This window comes from Patella vulgata, chromosome 9 (assembly GCF_932274485.2).
Source record: "Patella vulgata chromosome 9, xgPatVulg1.2, whole genome shotgun sequence".
NCBI classification, from domain to species: Eukaryota; Metazoa; Mollusca; class Gastropoda; family Patellidae; genus Patella; species Patella vulgata.
The window spans coordinates 774783-799714 of NC_065887.2; the positions used below are offsets into that span (position 1 = coordinate 774783).

The window sequence follows — 24932 nt, forward strand, 5'->3', positions numbered from 1 at the left end:
GTTTGCGGTTGTCAATTTTCTAAATTTTCCTTGGGGGAGACCCCTCCCCCCCCCCAGACGCTCGTGACGCCTTTGGCGCGTACTTGTGTGTGCCTTGGTCAATGACCTGACAGGTGGGCCTTCGGCCCACCAGTCCTGCGCTGATAGCAAGTGACTTTTCAATAGCAGTGTTACTGTTTTTTTTTTATAGCCAAGTGAAAGTCTTCCATTGCAGAGAGTGGCTGTCTTCCATTGACAAAGTGACTGTTGTCCATAACAAAGTGACAGTCTTTCATTAACAAAGTGACTTTTGTTCATAGCAAAATGCCTGTTGTCCATTGACAGAGTGACTGTTGTCCATAACAAAATGGTATCATATATTCGAGAGAGATTGATGTTGTATATTTCAGGAACCGAATCAATGAGACAGTTGTAAGAATGTTACCATTCTAGATAACAACAATGTCACCATCTGTCTAGCAGAGTGTCTAAGTATCATGTACCCAGATGAAAATAATATCTGTAGAAAATGTCATAAAAACTGTGCTGATGGGTGAGTAGCCATCTTCTTTGTAAGCGTAAAATACAGAGCCTTAAAGCATCTTCAAGTTTATAACGTCATTGATGGTGTTATATAGACTGTAGCTAATCCTTTAAGCCATGGGGGGATTTGCAGTAGCTCAGTGGGTAAGACATTATCTCGCTAACCTGGAGATCGCAGGTTCAATCCCTGTGTTGGCCGAGAAAGTTCATCTGGATTTTACAGCGTGGGTTTCCCCTTGTCTGTGGTGCACGACGGAGGGTCTGACATAGATAGCTGTCTAGTCGTCGGATGGGACGAAAAACCAAGGTCCTATGTAAGTATTAGGCAAAATTTTCCTCATAGCACACTGTATGGCGTATGCCTGTCTTTATTAGCCCAGTCGGAGCAGAACAGTAGGACGTTAAACCCCATTTCATTTGCTGGTCTACATTAACTGAAACCAGGGGCCGTATTTATAAAAATTCTTAGAGTTTTCATAACTTTTACTCTAAGACTTCCTAAAACAACATTTAGTTAAAAGTTACTCTTTAGAAATATTTATAAAGGGTCTTAGAGTTACTTTTAACTAAATGTAAGACTTGGGTCCTAACCAAACTCTTAGCGATGTAACCATGGGATATCTGGGGATTCCCTGAAGTTATTTATAGCTCAGTGTTGATGTCATGCAATCACTCTACTCACTGTAGGTTGACTGACGCCGAAATCGTCACCACTACACAGTTGCATTTTACCAGTAGCTAGGAAACGAAGCGTAATGGCGATCTTCATCTCAGCGTCGATTGAGAAATTTCGTTTCGTAGGACTCGTAAGTAGATGCCGAACTAAATCTGTCACAAAAAGAATCCCACCCATGTCCATTCGATATCTCCTTATCAACTCGTCATTGTTGTACTCCACTAAGAAATCTCTTCTTGTTTTAAACTCTCTTAGGCGGCGTACACGGACGGCCATGTTAACCAAGATAAGAGTACTTTTAACAAGTTAGGAGTGCTACAGGAGGACTCCTAAATATGTGTCATAGTTAGGAGTAATTCTTAAAGTAAAATGTTTTATAAATAGGTCTTAGGAAAATCTACAAAGTTAGGAGTAATTTTTGACAGTTAAGAGTTGGTTCCAACTCTTAGAATTTTTATAAATACCGCCCCAGTTCCCTGATTATATTTATGTTACATTTCGGTTAATCCAGGTGTTAAAGGCTTCATTCGGGTTCACACTTATATTTATACGTTACTTAAATCTATGTGTTTCAGATGTACAGGAAATTCTGATATTGTGGGTCCAGGGGGATGTAACTCTTGTGAAGTCGGTTTTCGAAAGTCTCATTTTACAGAAACTATAAGATGTTTACCAACCGATACTAATTCCTGCCCCGACAGTCATCATCTAACTCCCGTTAAAATAGACAATAAAAATCTACTAGGTGGAAAAAGGGTAAGATTGTGTTTCTGTCATTTAGGGATTGTGGTGTTAGAGGTATAATGTCCTAGGTTTTGGTCATTTAGGGACTGTGGTGTTAAAGGGATAATGTCCTAGGTTTTGGGAGCTCAGTGTGTGTAAGGTGTTGACTCGCTACATTGCAAGTTCCGTTTTCGATCCCTGTGTTGACCAAGAAAAATTATCAGGATTTTCTGGTCAGGGTCCCCAAAGTCATGCAGGATGCTGCAATCCATAGTTGTTTGGATGGGAGTAAAAACCGAGGTTCCATGTACATATCGGCGTGCAGGTAAATTAGCATGCTCTAAGGTGTATACTTGTTTTCATTAGCCCAGTCGGTGCAGAACAGTAGGACATTAAACACTATTTTATCTGTCGAAAATAACATATATTGCAAATTGTTTTTTATTTAAAAAAGATTATATATATTCCAAATTGTTTTTTATTTGCATAAATACTATATTTCAAATTATTAATTCTATTTTAGATGTGTGAACCTTGTCATCGACTGTGTCAGACATGTTACGGGGCCAGTAATATGAATTGTAATAAATGTAAATTTTTCAAGGCCGATTCGTGTGTAGAATTCTGTCCAACTATGACATTCGGTAATAAAGCGACACAGAAGTGTGAACCATGTTTTGACGAGTGTCGAAGTGGATGTCGAGGATCAGAAAGTACAGATTGCTTGGCATGTAAAAACTTCAAAATCTACATCGGTGAGGATGATAAGAGGGTAAGTGCTTGAATTTATCTTGTAGATGGTGGTAGAATTTATCTGGAAGGGTGCAGGTTGGGAAGATGGCGATGATATGATGGTGGGGGGGGTAGATATTAGATTTTATTTGGGCGTGTGATGGTAGGGAAGATGGCGATAACCAAGATGTTAGTGGTAGAATTTATCTGGGAGGGTGCAGGTTGGGAAGATGGCGATGATACATTGGGGGTAAATGGTAGATTTTATTTGGGCGTGTGACGGTAGGGAAGATGGCGATAATCAAGATGTTAGTGGTAGAATTTATTTGTAGGAGTAGGGAAGTTGGCAATGATACAATGATAGTAAGTTGTAGAACTTATACGGTACTATTCAACGTTTTGAAAGGGGTGAGAGTAGGGAAGTTGGCAGTGAGGGTAAGTGGTATTATTCAATGTTTTGAAAGGGTGAGGATAGGAAAGTTGGTAATGAGGGTAAGTGGTACTATTCAATGTTTTGAAAGGGTGAGGATAGGGAAGTTGTTAGTGAGGGTAAGTGGTACTATTCAATGTTTTGAAAGGGTGAGGATAGGGAAGTTGGTAATGAGGGAAAGTGGTACTATTCAACGTTTTGAAAGGGTGAGGGTAGGGAATGATAAAATGGGCAGTTGTTAAGCAAGTGGGAGGCCTCTGTCTGGGATATATGTACCCGATTTCATTCATCCTGGCCGTTTGAATTTAGTAAATATATTTTATAAATTTGTAGTTTAACTGCACGGATGAATGTCCACAACATCTACCATATTCAGTGTTGGATAACAACACAAATAGTGAAACAGCATCTAGAACAGTTTGTGCTGATAATACCCATCCAGAAGTCATCGCTTTATTATCACGTAACACTGAGTAAGTACTGTATATGTATTTAGTGTTTGTGTCTTCCATATATCGAGGAGGGGTGGATGGCTGAATGGTTAGTGCGTGCTTGTTGTATCATAAGGTCTGGCATTGAGTCAACTGTTGTGGTTTCCATTCCCCGGTTGTACGTGACAAGGAGTAGGGTCGCCTGTCCAACCTCATATATTTTCTCTGGGTCTTTCTGTTTCCTCCCACTGTTAAAGACCCCTACTTGGAAAGGAATTATTGAAATTAAATTGAACCATATGTTAGTCCCGAAGTGACCTAGTTTGTGTTAGCTCCATTTCTCTCTTTCTCCAATATTGATAGAACTGCTCAATCTGACATTTCTATTACAAGATGTTATTTTTCATTTTCATATTTGAACATTTCTAATAGGAATACTGAGCACAGTGGGTAAGACGCTGGAGGTCGCGGTTTCGCTCCTGGTGTTGGCTGAGAAAGTTCATTGAGATTTTCCGACATGGTTTCCCCTTGTCCATGGTTCAGGGCGGAGGGTCTGATAAGGATAGCTGTATAGTTGTTCAGATGGGACAAAAAACTGAGGCTCTGTGTACACATTGGCATTCATGTAAAAGTTCCCTTGGCATTTTGAATGCGATACAAGAGTAAGCCATAACACCGCTGTTTGGGCCAAGTGTCTCTTATAGCATACTGTATGGCGTATGCCTGTCTTCATTAGCCCAGTCAGAGCAGAACAGTTGTCCTCAAAAATAGAATATATACTGAGCGCCATGGAAAACGCATCTCTTAGTTTTTCGTATAACAAAATGATCCTGTAAACAGATCTTATTTATTTTGCTTATTATTGTCAACAATATTCAAATGGGAACACATCAATAACAACACATTTGTACACTTATGGATGTTTAATCTGTAATCAACGGTACAAAGTCAGAGGGGTCAAAACCAAAAGTACGACACAGATGTCAGTAGCGCGTGTGTCCTCCATGGGCTCTTATGCACGCTGTGCAGCAACGGCGCATGGAATTAACCAATGTTTGAAAGAAGGCCTGGGGCAAATTGTTCCATTCTTGGACAAGAGCAGCTTCTAAAGCAGCAATGGTGTGCATCTGTGGCGTCCAATCTCATCCCAGACATGTTCTATCGGTGCCATGTCCGTAGACATGGCTGGCCAGTCCAAGACATTGATGTTGTTAGCAGCCAGGTAGTCCATACTAAAACGGGCGGTATGCGGACGCGCTTTATCCTTTTGGAAGTGCTGAAGTTGTGGGTGCGCTCGAAACATCGGACCAACAATTGAATGCAAGACATCATCACGGTAGGCTACAGCATTAACGCGACCCCTGCAAATGTGTAGGGTGGTCCGTGCGATGAAATGTGAAGCCTCCCAAAACATTACACTTCCCCCACCCCATCGATTGGTTTTGAAGACGCAGCAGTCTGCAAGACGTTCCCCAAGACGTCTCCACACACGTTGACGGCCATCAGCGTGAGAAAAGATGAAAGCGACTCTCATCACTGAAGAGCACACTTTGCCAGTCTACTCTTCTCCATGTCTGGTGTCTTTGAGCCCATATCAAACGCCGCTGAAGGTTATGATCCCTGAGGATAGCTCCAGCATAAGGTCGTCGTGCACGGGGTCCTCCTTCTCTTAGACGACGTCTTATGGTGTTGGCACTTACTGGTACGTGTCTTCCGACGACTGCTGCACCTGTTCGAGTCGCTGGGTGGAATCTGTCACGCAGATGAGTGACCCGGATGTAGCGGTCTTGAGCCTGGGTTGTAACGCATTGTGGACCAGGACGTTGACGGTCACGTGTTGATCCAGAAACTCGAACATGTTCCACCAACCTTACAATAGTGGACTGATGACAATTGAAGTGTCTGGCAATAGCATGTGTAGACATGCCAGCCCTGGACATTCCCATGGCTTCATTCCGTTGATTTTCAGTAAGTCTCGGCATCTCTAGTGCGTTTGGGAGCATTGTGTGAAACAATAGTTCATAGTATTGCAGAATATTATACATACAGAACCACCTAGTAATAAAACATTTGGGAAAAAAAAGTGATGCGTTTTCCATGGCGCTCAGTATATTATATTATCTACAAAGATAATGTAGTGATAGGTCTGTTATAAATCCAATTGAATCCAAGCTGTGATATTATCTAGCTTCGGTATTTTCATTACTTAATATTAAAGGAGCTAAATTGCTAATATTTGGGACGTAGAAATTGACACAAATGAGATGCAACGCATATAATAATGTAATTTGAATGTATATAAATCTTTTTACATTCAATCGTTTCCGTTTTCAGTATAATTTCTAATCAGTTATGTTCGGCAAAATACGACAGAAGTCTCAATCGAATAGCAATCTCTAGTGTCTGGTTATTCCAGACTAGGCCTACACCGTAGTATTTATTGCACATGCTCTCCAGATAAGAATATGGCGTAACCGTTTGACATGACTTGTCGAAAATGTCTAGCCTTTGTTCTTCGAATCCCTTGTTACAAAATGTCACTGAAATGCATTATGGTACACGATGTGTTTTCCAATGGTAAAATGTTTATTTCGTCTTAAATATTGGATATCAGAAGCCCATCTTTTCCCGGTAAGATCACATCATCGATGTTGATTTAAATTGACAAATAATTTGTGTTTTCAATGTCGAATACTTTGGATGATATTGAGTTTAAGACTTAGCTACTTTAATGTTAAATAATCATATTATGTTAAGTACATATTGGTGTGGGACTAAGCTGTAAGAAATTTGATATTTTAATCACATATATATGTTAAGTACATATTGGTAAGGGGTTATTTAAGAAATTTGATACTTTAGTGAGAAATACCAAGTTATCAATCTAGTTATTAGGTAATGTGTCTTTATAAAAAAAACATAGAAAATACTCAATTTGCATCCCCACCGACGATTTAAATTTTTGATGGTCTATTGTTTTAGTTGATTGTATTTTTTATTTTCTCTCTCAATAAAATAAATTGATATATTTTTTTTTAATGTAGAGATGAAAAGAAGAAAATGGCTATAATTGTTGCTCCATCTGTAGCCGGTGTACTGATTGTAGCTGTTTTGATCGCTTGTATAGCTTGGTGCTGTCAAAAACGAGCTAAAGCCAAGGAAAAAAACGGCAAAACTTACGGCCAAGATGACTGGCTGGGATGAGGAAGTGGTGAGTATTTATTTGATGATGTACACCAATTGGCACGCACCTAAAAGAACCCTTGACAGTCGGAGTTCGAAATAAGAGTAGACCGTTATCCAGGAGGACTTTCCCTCATAGCACACTGCACACATGTCCATCTTCATTAGCCCAGGGCAGAAGAAAAGGACATTAAACTCCGTATCATTTCATTTATTTAATCATACTTAAAACATATGAATAACTGGATTATGTTAATGTTTTTTATACAGCCGCATTGTGGTCGTATATTGCCGTCGCCTCCATCTGTATGAGCGTTGCTTGGCAACCTATTTTTATATATGAATTAAATTAAAAAAAGAAAAACAGTGATCATACATCCTTAAGTGTTATATAACTCTTTGTAGATTTAATCAAATGTGACCATTAGAATTAACACATAGCTGAAGGGGAATAACTCCATTTAATCAAATTATCTGTTCTCTAAACATTTGTCACTGTTTTGATTTTGAGAAATGAAATGGGGTTTAACATCCTACTTTTCTGAACCAACTGGGCTGATGAAAACGGTAGATAAACAATTTACTGTAGTAGTTACTGATTATAAAAGAATTAAATTTTTATAATAAATTCAAGTTTGTTTAGGGCCACTTCATATTTTTCTAACGTTTTTTATTCAGCCTCTTACACCTACGACAGCTTAATCTGACCTTGCTCAGTTAAAATTGATAAAGGAATACGATTTACGACGTGGAGGTATTATTGGCTCTGGAGCATTTGGTACTGTCTATAAAGTAAGTAATTATTCCTTTAACTGTCAGATTTTCCAGGAGGCCATATACATTAACTGCGACAGTTGGAATTTGAAAAGGTGTAGATAAAAATTCCACTGTTTGGGCAAAATTCTACCCCTTCTATTGTATATATGACCATAAGAATTACAATTACTATATGTTAGTCTCAAAATAACCAAAAGTATTGTGTTGATGATACATTAACCATATGTTAGTCTCAAAATAACCAAAGGTATTGTGTTGACGAGACATTAACTATATGTTAGTCTCAAAATAACCAGAGGTATATAGTGTTGATGATACATTAACCATATGTTAGTGTCAAAATAACCAAAGTATCGTGTTGATGAGACATTAACCATATGTTAGTCTCAAAATAACCAGAGGTATATAGTGTTGATGATACATTAACCATATGTTAGTCTCAAAATAACCAAAGTATTGTGATGACACGATGTCAAATTCCATTCTAGTCATGTAACAATTGCAAACATTCAACTAGAGAAAATATATTTTATAATTATTTGTTTTTCGCTGCTTTTTTTTTTCTAGGGATTTTGGATTCCAGAAGGTGAAAATGTTAAAATTCCTGTGGCTATAAAAGTTTTACAGGAAGGAACCACACCCAATCAGAATAAAGAATTGTTGGAAGAGGCTCGTGTCATGTCGTCAGTAGAACATCAGTATTGTGTCAGGATATTGGCAGTCTGTATGACGGCACAAATGATGTTAATAACGCAGCTCATGCCTCTCGGATGTCTTCTGGATTACGTGCGAAAAAACAAAGATCACATTGGATCGAAAGTTTTGTTGAATTGGTGTACACAAATAGCTAAGGTGAGTAGAATCGCAGTTTTATCCACAAAAACACTCTTTTAGTTCCTGAAAAACCCCAACAATTCTTAAGATTCAACACTGACAAGGGGGAGTTAACAAGCTAGCACCTTACGCACTGAGCCACAGATAGGATTTTTTAAACATGCATTATGCAAGAGCTAAATCTGCCTATTGTAGGTCTTTCTTTAGGTCTGAAATGTTTTCTAAAGTATTAATTAGACATTAATTAACTGATCCAGGCCTTAATCAACTCTAGATGGCATCAGATTTCTCCAATATTAAATAGATTAGAATGGTTCAGCGATACTTTGATTTTATGAAATATGGAGGACCGAGACTTAGCTTCGATCAACCAGTACGGTAGTTGAAATTATTGCACACGTCTGTCAAACCTTCAAAGGCTAATATCTTCGCTTGCAATAGAGTAATTTGAATGAAATTTTCAAATTATTCATTTTACATCATCTACTTTCGAACTATTATAGCAAGAATAGCTAGTTCTTTATCTAAATCTTACATAATGTATCTTTAAGTCGGAAAATTTGTTTATTTTTTTTAGGGTATGGTTTATTTAGAAGAGAGAGGTATTGTTCACAGAGATTTGGAAGCTAGAAATGTTCTGTGTAAGTTTTAATATAGATCATTTTATTTTGTATATTTTGTTTATGGAGCAACCGTTAGCATACTCTTGCTTCAAAGCATGTACTACTGTTCGAGATGCCAAGACATCTTCCCTTGCTGGATCTTCCAAAGTGCACACAAACTGGAACCAGACTGAATAAACCTGAAACAGTTTGGACAAAGAAATTAAATCTGTTAAACTACTGGAACATAAAAAGATATAGAGAGAAAAGACATTAATAGATAGTGTTGAATATTTTATGAATATTTTGATTTTATTTATTTCAGTACATACACCAACCCAGGTAAAGATTACAGATTTTGGATTAGCGAAATTATTGGATTATGATGAAGAAGTCTATCAGGCTGCAGGTGAGTAGACAGATTACTTATATCTTGATTAAATACGTTTCATACCTGTAAATTTTATATGAAGAAATGTCAGTGGATACCTTTTAGTATTAAAGGGCCTTGTTTATTATGAAATGAAAGAGGATTTAATGAAGACGGACATTCGCCATACGGTGTGCTATGAAGGACATTTTGCCAGCGAAGTGGCACTGTTGCCTACTCTTATATCAAATCCAATATAAGAGTAGGCCATAGTGCTGCTGCCCATGAAAATTTCCCTCATAGCACACTGTATGGCGTATGCCAGTCTTCATTAGCTCAGTCGGAGCAGAACAGTAGGACGTTAAACCCCTTTAATTTTATTTCTATTTGATTATTTCAGATGCCTATAAAATGGCTGGCGTTAGAATGTATACAACACAGAATATTTACACATAAAAGTGACGTCTGGAGTTACGGTGTTACCGTCTGGGAATTAATGACATATGGACAGAAACCATACGACAGTATTCGTGCCCGGGATGTTCCCGATCTGTTAGAGAAAGGGGAACGACTCCCACAACCACATTGTTGTACTATTGACGTCTATATGATCATGATAAAATGTAAGTACCGGGGTATTGAACTCTTCTGGGAGGGGATGGTCTAATGGGTTGACGTGTGCACATTACATGGTCTGTCATTGAGTCAAGTGTTATGGTGTTGATTCCAGGGTTGTACGTGACAAGGGATAGAGTCACCTGTCCAACCTCAGGGGTTTTCTCCAGGTCTTCCAGTTTCCTCCCACTGCTAAAGACCCCTACGTGCAAGCAAATTATTGAAGTAAAATTGAGCCATATGTTAGTCCTGAAATGACCTAGTTTGTCAGTTCACCTTGTCATTGTTGCTTAAGCAAGAAAACTTTTGTAGAAAAAAAGGAGCTATGTACTATATCCAGTTATTCACTTGCCCTGGAAAAAATACATACAAAATTAAATGTCATATATAATATCTTGCTATAGGTTGGATGTTGGATGCAGAAAGTCGGCCATCTTTCTTGGAGTTGCAGGAAGAATTTTCAAAGATGGCACGAGATCCTGGTCGATATCTCGTCATTCAGGTAAGATGCCATTTATATTTAATGTTTTTTTATAAACTTATTCATCTATATTTCCTCTGAGTTAGTCTCTACATATCTTTTAATATTTTATTTATTTGTTTTAAATTTATATGTAATTTGTAAATAAGATCGATTTCTGTGTCTATAAACATTATTTTAATGAAAAAAATAAAATAGAATAAAATTTGCTGTGAAATTTCTCATGGACAGTTTTATTACCGTACCGTATAAATTCTTTTTTGAGATATTTTTTATTGTTGATTATATTTGAGTTTTTATTATCTATCATTTATCATTTAAATGTCCCAAAAAAAATACAAAATGTTAATTTTTTTTTAATTATGCTTAAAATTTTGAGTTATTGTGATTTATGATTTTTTATTTAAATGTTAAAAAAAAAAATGTTAATTTTTGAATTATGCTTAAAATTTCCTGACTGGTCATTGTTTTTAGTTATTTTATGGTTTATCAGTTAAATATAAAAAAGAATTTAGAAACGTTAAAGTTTGAATTATGCTTAATATGTCCTGAATTCAATCGTACACATTTTAAATATAGGATTATATAAATTAACTTTAAAGGGTGACGTTCTAAAACGCCTATCAGGAGTGTCCAATGGGGCGGAAGCGGAAAATAATGCGCAAAATTCTGCTGATACTTCTCTTCAGGTAGACTTGATCATCTGGTTTATTGGCATGTTGTATCGTGACTGTTGCAGTTACCTCCCCTTTCATCATATCCCATCATGCACTTTATCATTGTCATTATTTTTTAGTAGAGGAGTTTTGTCTGTCATTTGATTGGGGACTAATTTTCTTGAAAATAGTAATAATGGCGGTTATTTATTTTTTTAGAATCTTGTTATTTCATTGGTTGAGGTCGAGAGATAAAATATGTATTAGCATATCAATTCGCAACCATTCAAAATGCTATATCCTTAAAATTTACTTATTTAAATTTAAATTGCTATTTTACACCAGTAGAGCGAATGAAAGAGAGGATATGGGGTTTAACATCCAATTAACACAAAATAGATCATTTTGGGACTAACACATAGTACAATTTTAATTGAATAATTCACTTGTACGTGGGGGGTCTGGAGAAACCCCAGTAGATTAGGCAAATAACCCCGTACTCTATTTCTGATTGAAACCACACCGCATGACTTAGTGTATCAGATATGTTTCATTATAACGTTTTTGATGAAATGATATTTAACTAAATAACTTCCCAACATGGAGAAGAGGTGTAAATAGGGCTATAACGTGTTTGATAAAATAGGCCTAATAACTTTCAAACATTTATCAGATATGTGTAAATAGGGCTATAACGTTTTTGATAAAATGAATTGATATAAGTTTCAGCTTATTTTCAAATCCATTGTATCGGTATTTTATATACTCATGTCATACTCGAAATGAACTATTTCTTTAAACCAAAATGAAAGTAGAATAATACACACAGTAGGCTTATATTTGAAAGGATATTCTGAACACAGGGATATCCATTCATCTATAGACACAGAGACTGATGTGGCTAGTGGATTGTTTCTAGCAATGGAATGGTTGTAATTTGTATTTCAATAAATCCTGCATGAACTGTAGAAATTTACAAGTTATCTAATATAAACAATTTAACATCAAAATTAAAAGATACACTTATACCAAATTGCTAATTTCATCTGCACTAAATAAATATGAAGTTCCCAAAATTCTCCCAAATTAATTATTTGTCATATAAAATACCTGAAAATACTGGACATTTTCTAGCAAAGATCATAAAAAAACAAGAATTATGTTGGGAGAGAATACACCCTAAACCCATTTTTTGATGCAAAAATCTAGATGTTGAATTTGGTAGGGTTCACTCTAAACTCCTTTTTGATAAGAAAAAAGAACCCCAAAAAACCTCTAGATACTTATTTTGGGAGAGTTCACTCGAAACCCCTTTTTGTTAAGAAAAACCCCTCTAGATATTTATTTTCGGAGAGTTCACTCTAAACTCCATTTTGATAAAATAAAACCCTGCTAGATATTTATTTTGGGAGGGTACACTCTAAATCCTTCTTTGATAAAAAAACAATTAACCTAAAATAAAGAAGAAAAGTGAATGTTTTGCATGTTTTAATATTTAGGATTAAGACAATATAAAAAGCATGTTAACTAACTGAATCTGAATAACATGATGAATTATTCTGTTGTTAATACAAGTTGTATAAACTAGTTCACATGTGCATCGTGACTAGATGTAGCTTGTTACAGAAAGACAGACAGGTAGCTACAGGTGTTCAAATGAAATGGGGGTTAACAATGGTTGCTGTTTCACCTGTATATGTCAGACATGTCGTACGCATTCAGACATCTGGATATGGTGAATCATATTCCAAATTCAAAATAATATTTACTCTACTGAGTGTATAACTATTGCGCATCTCGACTGTCGTTGATAATAAATGAGATTGATTAAGTAATCATTTGCCAAGGCGGCGGTGCTAAGGACCATTCGTACTTTGATAGATAAATAATTGTCAGCCCAGTCAACTAATGCTATCGCCCTTCACATAAGAGTACCAAAAAAAACCCTAATGACCTTTTGTGAATGATTTTTTGGTACCGTCAGTCAAATGAAGTGTTTTGTTTATGACTTTGATGAAAATTATCAAAAGATAAAAATTATAAATTGATACTAAAAATAATTGTTAGGGTGTCTGATTCGTGAGGCCCTTGTTCTTATTCTTCATAAAAGTGCGCAATTGAGACATTTTCATATGCAATCAGGACATGCGTGGAATGAGAGAATACAATTCCAGAATGTTCAATTGAGTATCCCCCATAATACTGAAATGAAATGGAGTTTAACGTCCTACTGTTCTCCCATCTACATTAGCCCAGTAGGAGCAGAACATAAGGACGCTAATGAAGATGGACATATGCCATACAGTGTGCTGTGAGGGAAATTTTGCCCTGGCAGCGGCACTATGGCCTACTCTTATATATGGAATTTCAACTGCCGAGGGATCTTTTACGTACATGCCAAGACCTCGGTTTTTCAACCCATCCGAACGACTAGACAGCTGTCCTTGTCAGGTCCTCCATCCTGCACCGTCCTGACAAGGGAAAAACCACGCCGGAAAATCCTCATGAACTTTCTCGGCTAATGCAGGGATCGGACACGTGGCCTCGAGGATAGCGAGCCAGTGTCTTACCCACTGAGCCACCGTGGCTCTCCCCATACTACTATCATTAACATATTGGTTCTCTTCATGATTCAGTTGCTTCTTTTATTTTGCTTCGGCACTAAGAAGGTTTTTTTTGTTTGGGATTAGGAGGGTTTTTTGTTTCCTAATTAATTAAGCTATTTTTTCTGTTTTTGTCCTATTTGTTGATTTTATTTGTTCCTGCTTTCTGTTTGGACAATCCTATCGTAACACATCACACGACAGTGGGAATCTAGCATAATCAATGAGGCCCATCAAAAGATTTTAGCAAAGATTTACAAATCCAAGAGTGTATCAGATTTCTATATGTATGTACTATGTGTGTATATATATATATATATCTGTTTATCAGATTTCTATATGTACGTACTATGTGTGTATATATCTGTTATGTTGAAAGATGTTGGTTTAGCTGTGAAATATTAGATATTGTCCAAAGAATGCAAGATTAGAAAAAATTTGACAAAGAGTTTAAACTACTCTGATTGACATGATGTGTAGATTTACAAATCCAACGTTTGTCAGATTTCTATATATATATATGTATCTGTGATGTTTTATTAAAGGGAGACAAACTGATCATACGACAAACATGATCTGATGAGGAGCATGAGCGTGGCCATCGACGGACCGGAAGAGGTCGTTGAAGCAGATGATTATTTACAACCGCATTTGAACTCGGACGAGTCTCACGATAATAATAACGCACAAGTCAAGGTAGATAACTCTAGCAGAACGCTGAACAAAAACAAAAAACAACAAGAATCAAGATCTTTGCGATTCAATAATGAATAAGTTTGTGTTATAATGTATCAACGTCTTCCATTTTGAATTTTTTGTAAATTACCTTAAATGAAGACAGCATGGACGTGTTCAGGGGGATTTGAATAGAGGAGGGTGGGGCCGGGTGTCCTGAGGTACCCAAGAATTTGATAAAATCAGAAGCACTGAGACTAGATTTCTACTCATTTATGTGTAGTATTCGAGTGGTGTGATGCCAAAATAGCGACACTGCTTTGCACGGTAGTTTGTTCCGTGATTTATCGCAGGAAAAAATATGCTCTGTGTGATCAAGGGTGGGTCCGGACACCTCTGAAAGAAAATAATATTTAATACCTGTTTCTCAAATCGGTAAATTGACAGGTAATTTAATTAGCTCGTTAGTGAGGTAATTAACGTTTGAATGACTACACCTGAATGTTAACTCATCTGAATGTTGGTGTTTAGTCGGCACAGAAATTGATGTCGTAACCTCTTTGTACTTGTTGTTTTTTGTTGTTACCAGACCTGATTGTTGTGAAAATGATGAGAGTTTTTTTCAGATTAAGATATGAATTATAATATTGTTAAATATCCATTATAAGTTGCATGAAATATGGTTTATTGTTCTAGTTTTCTGCACTGACTGATCTATGAGTGATATGGGGAACAATTTACACTGACAGTGGTACTATGGTCTACTCTTATTTCTAATTCCTACTGTTAAGGGTTCTTTTACATGCACTCAATGTGTTCACGGGACCTAAGTTTTACATCCCATCTGAAAAACTAGACACTGCTCCTTGTAAATCCTTCCCTCCTGCACCACTGACAAGGAGGAAACCACCTGAAAAACCAGAGGAACCACTGGAGATACCGAGGATGTCCTCTATGTTGCATGAAGAGATTCCTGATAATGGGAAGATACTATCGTCCACCCGTCTTTACTGTTCTCCCAATCAATTAATTCATCAATTTATGGTTCCAGATTTTTAAGGGAAATGACATAAAAATACAACTATCTCACCTGACAACTGTCTTCCTTTATTAAAATACCAACGTTTGGCTTGACGTCACGAAAACTCCTATGTCTTAACTAATTTTGTACAAAGATTACCGTACTGACATGTAACATGAAACCACATCAGTAGAGTTACCTCGCTATGTAGAATTCAGTACCTGTTACCATGAAACATTCAATACATCATTAGGGTTACCTCCCTTATACAGAATTCAGTACCTGTTACCATGAAACATTCAATACATCATTAGGGTTACCTTCCTTATACAGAATTCAGTACCTGTTACCATGAAACAGTTAATACAAGAGATGTTCATAAATTTACTGTGAAGTCATTGTCTCTAACCCCCAAAACTTAAAAGCTACCATTGAAAACATTGTTCGTCAGCATGTATTTGTTGACTGGCAACTCTGTATTTTCAAGTCACCTTTAACATAATATGATATTTGATAGGTACCTTTATTACCTGGCATGGAAGGGGCATCACAAATTGATGGAAAGTTTCCAGGAGCCAGCAAGCCTCGACGAGAAAAACGGTATGCTCATCTTGATAACGCTGTTCAAGCACGTCAACAGCGACAGACATCCCCAACCAGAGGGCGTGGTGATAGCATCAATTCACGGTATAGCTCAGATCCTGTCAAATTCTTAAAAGATAAAGGTAAATTGACATATTGTTATATTTTTGGGGTGTTTTCCTTAAGGGTTTAGAGAAATGTTGACTGTATATATCCTGTATATACATTATATACTAACATGTAACTGTGATGGAGGTATGTGGCATATTGGACCATTTCATGTGGCATATTGGACCATTCCATGTGGCATATTGGACCATTTTTATACGCTCACATTTTCATGTGGACGTATTATGCCGTCGCCCCTGTCCGTCCGGACGTCCGTCCGCCCGTCCACAATTATTTGTGGACTCTCTACAGGTCACAATTCTTATCCGATTTCGACGAAACTTGAAATATAGGTGTATCCCCAAAAGATCTCAGCTGCTTTCGATATTGGCATGTATCGGATCGAAACTTCATGGATTATGGCCCCTGTTTGTACGAAAAATCACGTTTTTAGCTTGTGGACCCTATAGAGGTTACAATTTTGATCCGATTTTGTTGAAACTTGAAATTTAAGTTTATAACCCAAAGATCTCTGTTCCTTTCGATATTCGCGCATATCGGACAGTAACTTACTGAATTATGGCCCCTGATTGTACGAAAAATCACGTTTTTAGCTTGTGGATCCTATAGAAGTCATAATTTTTATCCGATTTAAAAAACCGTATTACTATATCACCGTTACACCCTAAGGACGACTGAGTTCGAATTTCGTGAAAATCGGCCCAAAATTGACAGACAAAATGGCCGCCGTTCGTTCTGGAATAACATAAGAATATGTTATATCAAGGTTGTGGACCCTATAGAGGTCACAATTTTTATCCGATTTTGTTGAAACTTGAAATATAAGTTTATAACCCAAAGATCTTGGTTCCTTTCGATATTCGCACATATCGGACCATAACTTCCTGAATTATGTCCCCTGATTGTACGAAAAATTGCGTTTTTAGCTTGTGGATCCTATAGAGGTCATAATTTTTATCCGATTTAAAAAAACGTATTATTATATCACCGTTACACCTTGAGGACGACTGAGTTCGAATTTCGTGAAAATCAGCCCAAAATTGACAGACAAATTGGCTGCCGTTCATTCAGTTCCTTTCGATATTTGTGCATATCGAATTCTAATATCCTGAATTATGGCCCTTGATTGTAGGAAAAATCACTTTCTTGTTAGCTTGTTCTCTATCCATCTCTCGAAAATGTGGGCGTATCCTGCCTGGCAGCCGCTGGTTTTCTATGGTGCATATTGCACCTCATGGTAATGATGATTTGATATAAAAATGTACTGTAGTATTTTGGTAGACCAAAGATTTGACTACTGAGATTAAGACCATACAGGATTATATTTGACACAAGAACGTAAAATGTTGACCTTCCCCAACATTAAAAGGGGGAGTAAAAGTAGCATTGGTATATATGAAATTTTTGATGAGATTTGTCCACCTGTGAATGCGATACGAGACAGGTGTCGTAAATACATGAGCCTCTGGGAAAATACAGATTAGTTGACACATCTGCTATGATCTGTTTTCAGATGACATAGAATTAGGTTTACCGATGTTGTTGTTAAACGGTGGCGATGAGAGGAATGGAGGATTGCCTTACAAACGAGATGTGCCTTTACACCTACCAGTTGATGAAGATGATTACCTGCAACCCAAATCACAAATACCACCTGCTTATATGGACCTTAACGATAAAGGTAAGAGAAATTAAATGAAACCGGGGTTAGCCTTTTACTTTCCTGCATAAATCTGACTAATGAAACAGGGATACACCATGCTATGAGGGACATTTCCCCCTCAGTTTTTTGTTCCATCTTATTTACTAATTGTTGTTCATTGCCCTTCTTCCTGCACAACTGACAAAGAGAGAATACAAAATTATGTTGAAGAATGCTGGGGAACTTTCTTGTGACCTCCTGGTTAGTGGAAATATTTACAGGTTATTGTCAGTGTATGTGTTATATTTACAGGATATTATCAGAATGTGTGTTATATTTACAGGTTATTATCGGAGTGTGTTATATTTACAGGGTATTATCAGAGTATGTGTTATATTTACAGGATATTATCAGAATGTGTGTTATATTTACAGGTTATTATCGGAGTGTGTTATATTTACAGGGTATTATCAGAGTATGTGTTATATTTACAGGTTATTATCGGAGTGTGTTATATTTACAGGTTATTATCAGAGTATGTGTTATATTTACAGTTATTATCAGAGTATGTGTTATATTTACAGGTTATTATCAGAGTATGTGTTATATTTACAGGTTATTACCAGAGTGTGTGTTATATTTATAGATAGAGTATGTGTTATATTTATAGGTTATTATCAGAGTATGTGTTATATTTACAGGTTATTATCAGAGTATGTGTTATATTTACAGGTTATTATCAGAGTATGTGTTATATTTACAGGTTATTATCAGAATGTGTGTTATATTTACAGGTTATTATCAGAGTATGTGTTATATTTACAGGTTATTATTAGAGTATGTTTTTATATTACATGTTATTATCAGAGTGTGTGTTATATTTACAGGTTATTATCAGAGTGTGTGTTATATTTACAGGTTATTATCAGAGTATGTTTTTATATTACATGTTATTATCAGAGTGTGTGTTATATTTACAGGTTATTATCAGAGTGTGTGTTATATTTACAGGTTATTATCAGAGTGTGTTATATTTACAGGTTATTATCAGAGTGTGTTATATTTACAGGTTATTATCAGAATGAAAGAGATGTTTTTGACGAAGAAGAGGAATATGAAGCTACAGAAGAGGAGGCTGTTAATAAACCATTGACACAGGCCATAGATAATCCTGAATATTTCGATACACCCAAGCAAAATGGCGTTAATAAATCGGGGATACCTGCTCCGTTACCTAAACCCAGAAATCTAAACTATTATAATGACATTAATCAGTTGTCTCCCTTGGAGAAAAAACAATTAATATTAAGAGTGAATAGTAATGAGGGTGGTATTGAAACAAGTATTTAGCCCAGAGTTATCTACCCTCCCCCCGTTACAGAATAGACTCTCCGTCAGTTCAGTGAATCTGGTCACATGATTTAATATAGATTGAACTGTGTGATACATCATGTGACTAGGTCATGTGATTAGTGAAAGTTGATGTGTGAACTATTTTATGTTATGAGCTAGGCCTAAATGTGAAACAACAGGATCATGTGACTAAGGAAGAATCATGTGATATGACATGTGACTTAGGAAGAATCATGTGACACACCATGTGACCAGTCACATGATTTTACTGTTGCTGTGTTATAAGCTTATTCATGTTGTGTTTTCGGTTATCGTGAGATAAAATGGATGTTGGAGTGTAATAAAACAGCTAATTGTATGGAAGTAGTATAGGCCTACGTTATCTAACTAGTATAGGCCTACGGTATCCAACTAGTATCGACCTACGGTATCCAACTAGTATAGGCCTACGGTATCCAACTAGTATCGACCTTCGGTATCCAACTTAACAAATCAATTCAATTGGAGTGTGAACTGGTCCTACAAATAGTGTCGGAACGAAGAACAATAATCAGATTCTCCCGTCGTTGTTGGTTGAAGAGATAACATATGTGCTGATATATATTGTGACTCGTACATTCTCTGGACAAAACGAAGTCATAGTTTACCACTCGTTTTAAATAAGTGCTGACGAATTTGTAGTAAAAATATGGGGGGAGGGTCAAATAAAGTCCAGTGTCGAGATGTTAGGATATTTAGTACAGGTGTAAATACCTGCTGTAATTCATACACTAAGTGTAGAGTTGACAATGGCTTGTTGTATTCAACGCTTATGTTACAACCAGGGGCAAAAACATGATATTAAACACTGCCATAACACAAAGCTTGAATCAAACTGAACACTGAATTGAAGGACAGTCTAGAGTCTTGACCACGATGATTCAAGTACTGTCTGGTGTCTTGACCAGGATGATTAAAATAGAGACGAGTCTCGACTACGATGATTCAAATACCGTCTTGTAGAGAAAGACTAATATTGAGATATAAAACTGAATGATGGAAGCTATGAAATGTACGTTGATTTGTCAACATAAGGAGCATACACCTAAGATTGTTATTTGTTGCAAAAAATAGGGCAAATCGTTATAAAATAAAATAAAAACAACTATATCCAATATATCATACACCAGTATTTATAGCGTGAAGACGGATGGAGAGAACAAAGCTCAATGCAAAAAATCATATTTCAGTTACCCAATAATGCCAGTACATAATCATGTAATATGCAGCATTTATCCAGTGGGATAAAACTATGGTGACATCATCATTATCCAATGACATGCTGATAAACTGATCATATGACAGTCATGTGACATCATGATTATCCAATAAAATTCTGATGAACTGATCATGTGACATATGAACTGATCATGTGACATATCATGTGACACTATAATTAACCAATAGTTGAGTTAGAAATTGTGAAATGAGTCCGTTTGAAAATGGTGTCCAATGATGGTTAGTCAATCTATCTACTGCATCAGTTAACTTCAACAATTAAAGCTTTGTTTATATATATATATATGATGTAATTTAAAAATGTCTGTTACAATCACTGTAACAAATTCTTCCATGTATCTGATTGGTTAGTGATTTATATATAGACCAATCGCATTTTGATTTTGCTTAGTTAATGAGTAGCTTTTTTTAAAAAAAAACAAATATGTATGCATGCCACTTTAATTCCTGTATTAATTGTAAGTAGTGGTTGTGATTTTATTGTTTGACTGACTTGATAATAGAGAATCATAATATGAAAGGTTAGATCAACCAGCCTCTTTTTATATGAAAAAACAAGAAGAACTACTGCTTTTCTTTCCTTGTGCCAAATCAAAATCTCCATGTTTGAAAAAAAAAATCCATAAATGTTTTTGTTTTTAATTTATGAATGTGTTTTGTTGAAGGGAGATAAATATTAAATGTGTTTTTAAGAGGAAGTAAAGAAATTCACGCTTATCCAGTCACGCGGAATTAAGGAAAATAGCTTAGTCTATTTCTGTTTATTTTGGGAAGATTAGTCTTGCGGGGTTGAGATCAGACCATTTGGCAAGGAGATCAGGTTTGAGAGAGGTAGGAATTTCTATACGGAAAACTTGCCTGTCGTTCTGGAGGTGATCCGTTTCATGTTGTAAACTCATTGATTGCGAATCCTTTTGGGAAGATTAAGCTCAAGTAGGTTAGACTAGTTGTGTTATGGAATTCTTCACATCACCATCTGGTTTAAAAAATGTCTCTTCTTTAGGTGACAAAGAACTGTTTTGTGTAAGAAGGTTTACAATAGTAGAATTAATAACGGGGGATATGGATAACGATATAAGCGCTTGAGTGGATGTTAACCTCATTTCCCTCTCTCTCTCTCCTAGATAACCTGCGTAAGACAACAATAACTCAGTCTATACCCTATATCTCCTAGATGACCTGATCAATCCATACCAGGGGTAGACAATCTATAGTAGCGAAAGGCTCGGATGGTATCAGCCCACTTGCTAAAAAACCTTAAGTCAATATCTGAAAGTGTTACACATTGTTGATTAATTTAATTTTTAAAGATAATTTAAAATATTGTAGAAAATTACAAGTTTAGTGAATTATATAATAATATATGGATTTTTATGCTAGATTTTAATGATAGAAATTTAAATGTCCCACATTTCATATTTTTATTGTTTGTTGTGTTGTAAATATCAATTGTATATAATGTATAGTAGCCTATATGGTAGCGTACTGATAGTGTGCGTAGTTATATTTAAACATTTGTATTTAGAAATTTGTTAAATTATTTTCAAAATGGGATAATTCAGTCCGGGTAATAATGAACGGTTTTAGAGTTACCTGACGTAATATCAGATTTGGAATTGAGGGTTTTAGTCGTACCTGACGTAATATCAGATTTGGAAATAACGGTTTTATTGGTAGCTGACCTAATATCATTATTGGAAGTAATGATTTGTAGTGGACATAAAAATCAGTCACTACTCAACTAGTACTTTGTGCTGGACTTGTATTGAAAATGTCCTTAAAATATGGAATAAAGATAAATCCATGATAGGCACCAGAGGGAGTATGGCTGACAAAGTCTGACTTTCTCTCTTATAATGTCTGTGACAGGTGCCTTATTTCCAGGCTTGTTCCAATGAGCCTTGAATGAAACATGAAAAATCAGTCAGTTAAACTTCCCTGGAAGATTGTTAAATTGTATATATATAATTTGAGATAATTATATCATAAACTGGAAATTGTAATCATGCACTATCTGCCTAGTGCATGATGCCTGTCTGCAGAAAGTCATATACACCAGGATCTAGCTGCCTAGTGCATGATGCCTGTCTGTATTAAGTTATATACACCAGGATCTAGCTGCCTTGTGCATGATGCCTGTCTGTAGAAAGTCATATACACCAGGAACTAGCTGCCTAGTGCATGATGCCTGTCTGTAGAAAGTTATATACACCAGGATCTAGCTGCCTTGTGCATGATGTCTGTCTGTAGAAAGTTATATACACCAGGATCTAGCTGCCTAGTGCATGATACCTGTCTGTAGAAAGTGGTGTACTTCAGCCTCCAGATATCTAAAGATAATTATTTAAACATCCTGATGTACAGAGAATTAAAGATGATCTGGAAATTGTAATCATGCTCTTACTGCCTGGTGCATGACAACTGTTAATACCTATACTCCTGATATCCCATTTTAAAAATAAACTTTAATTGTTTTTGTGGAAAGGTGTACAAAGTGATATACTCCCGGGACTGTGTTCACTAAAATATGTTAAGAATGCAGCTTTTTCATTGGTTAATAGCTTAAATTTGTACTAGGATTTAAAGCCTCAGCCAATGAAAACCTTTCATCCTTAAGATATTTTAGTTCACGATTTCATGAATAAGGTCAGAGATATCCCATTTATAAAATTAACTTTTTGTTTTTGTAGAAAGAAATTGTTTTATCATTTTTAACCTCACATAATATAAAATGCTATCAGGTTTGGTGGAATTGTTAATAAGATAAAATTCTGTGTAATTGTAAATACTTGTAATAAAGAGCATATTAATTCAATATATCATAGATCTAATATCAGTAATAATCCAAATACGACACATAGCAAATATTTTAATTTATTAAAAAACGAATTCCATATCATTTTTTTTTCTTTTTCATTTTTTTTTGTTTAGTAGCTTAGAGTTTCTAATCAAATCGTGGAAACGTGTTGTTTTAAAATCAATTGGTTCAAATAGATCATTAAAAGGTAAACAAAAGTAAACAAAAATCATAATTTCTTTTCTTAAACTATGTTAAGCCAATATTCTCTATATAATGAAATGAAATGGGGTTTAAAAGTTCTTATTTCCTGCAAAAACTGGGCTGATGAAGACAATCATACATCGTACAGTGCGCTATGAGGGGAATTTTACCTGGACAGTGGCACTACGACCTACGCTTTATTTCAATTTCTGACTGTTAATGGTTCTTTTAGCTTACTTGCTGCCCATCGTGTAAACGGGACCTAGGTCTTTCATCTGATCCCGAACGACTAGACATTGTTCGGTCTATATAAAGACAGTTGTAAATCCTGTTTTAGTTTACGTGCTGCCCATCGTGTAAACGGTACCTGGATCTTTCATCCCATCCCGAACGACTAGACACTGTTCTGTTGATATAAATACAATACAATTTTAAATCCTATTTTATTTGTATATTTACCAAAAGTTTTATAAATTTTATCAATCATATTGAAATTTTATAAACTGAAATTCCAAAACTTAGGGGTTTTTTTAAAAAAAATTATTTGGAATTAATGTTTTATTTTCATGCAGTGATTTCAAAGTAGCCATTTTAAAGGGACACAATTGTCAGCCATGTTTTAGATAGTCTTGGATACCCAGAACAATCTGAATGGTAGAGACTATGTATTACATTCATTTGCTTAAAATAAATGTTATTAATAAATTATGTTTTTAGGGGCCAGAATACAAATGTAAATTCGATAATTCTCAATTTTGTGAAAATTTTGGACCTTATTCACAAAAACTTAAATTATTTGAGGGATGCAACAATTTCATTGGTTGAGATTTGAAATCATAGTACAAATTTGATCTTTTCGCCAATAAAAAAGCCACCATTCTTGAAATATTTTAGTTTAAATTTTTGTGAATAAGACCCTTGATGTTAATTACGTAATATGTTGAATAAAATCTCTTTTTCAACCTACATGAAAGCCAACCTAAAATTTAAAAATTTATAAAAATAAGTAATTCAGCTGGACACCATGATCATATGATAACTGAGGTATCCAGGCTGGATAATCGTGACTTAGTCTTGATTGTCAAGTACTGCTGCTACGGTATTAAATTCTCAATGCTTCAACTTCAAGTAGTCATAATTTTGCTCAGAATAAAGTAATTTGAATGATATTTTCAATATTATCTATTTATCAACTGGTATATCAAGAAAGTCCAGGTTTTTTTTTATCTAAATCTTACATAATACATCTTTAAGAAGAAATCAACAACATAACCATTTTTATCCAAATTTTAAATATATTTTTAGCTTTATATATATATCTATCCACAGATTCTGTAAGATATTTATCATTTGAACCTTGAATTAGGACAAAATGGGTCTAAAAGCACACATCAAAGTAATATGAATGTATATATACAATGATTTCAAAATTAGTCAGAAACCATAGAGTAGAGTACACGACTCGTGTACCTAATTTAAAATGTTCATTATGTATTAAATATTGGATATTATAATTAAGATGCCATATTTCTTATGGCAAGATAACAATATCAATAGTGATTGAAATGGACCAATATTGAATTCTACTTCATGTTTTTAATTTTGAATATTATAAA

The 24932-nt window shown here is 35.5% G+C and overlaps 1 protein-coding gene and 1 long non-coding RNA gene across 2 annotated transcripts in view; one reads left to right on the forward strand and one right to left on the reverse strand.

The window, feature by feature from the left end:
- Nucleotides 1–8188: 8188 nt before the first annotated feature.
- Nucleotides 8189–23214, forward strand: LOC126807840 (epidermal growth factor receptor-like). The gene is made up of 8 exons (XM_056103124.1): nucleotides 8189–8326; nucleotides 8886–8949; nucleotides 9236–9319; nucleotides 9681–9903; nucleotides 10300–10397; nucleotides 15849–16056; nucleotides 17556–17723; nucleotides 18754–23214. The coding sequence occupies exons 3-8, from the start codon at nucleotides 9293–9295 to the stop codon at nucleotides 19032–19034; spliced, it is 1005 nt and encodes a 334-aa protein (XP_055959099.1). The 5' UTR covers nucleotides 8189–8326; nucleotides 8886–8949; nucleotides 9236–9292; the 3' UTR covers nucleotides 19035–23214.
- Nucleotides 8266–24932, reverse strand: part of LOC130014230 (uncharacterized) — a 37059-nt gene continuing 20392 nt past the window's right edge. The window contains exons 2-3 of the long non-coding RNA XR_008789187.1: nucleotides 9013–9110; nucleotides 8266–8371 (exon numbers count right to left, since the gene is read on the reverse strand). This is a non-coding gene — a long non-coding RNA (uncharacterized LOC130014230). The remainder of the gene's footprint in view (nucleotides 8372–9012; nucleotides 9111–24932) is intronic.

Coding starts and splice junctions, on each gene's coding strand:
- LOC126807840 (XM_056103124.1), top strand. CDS start 9,293: ATGATGAAGAAGTCTATCAGGCTGCAG. Junction 9,904..10,299: donor CTATATGATCATGATAAAAT/GTAAGTACCGGG, acceptor ATCTTGCTATAG/GTTGGATGTTGGATGCAGAA. Junction 10,398..15,848: donor GTCGATATCTCGTCATTCAG/GTAAGATGCCAT, acceptor GATATTTGATAG/GTACCTTTATTACCTGGCAT.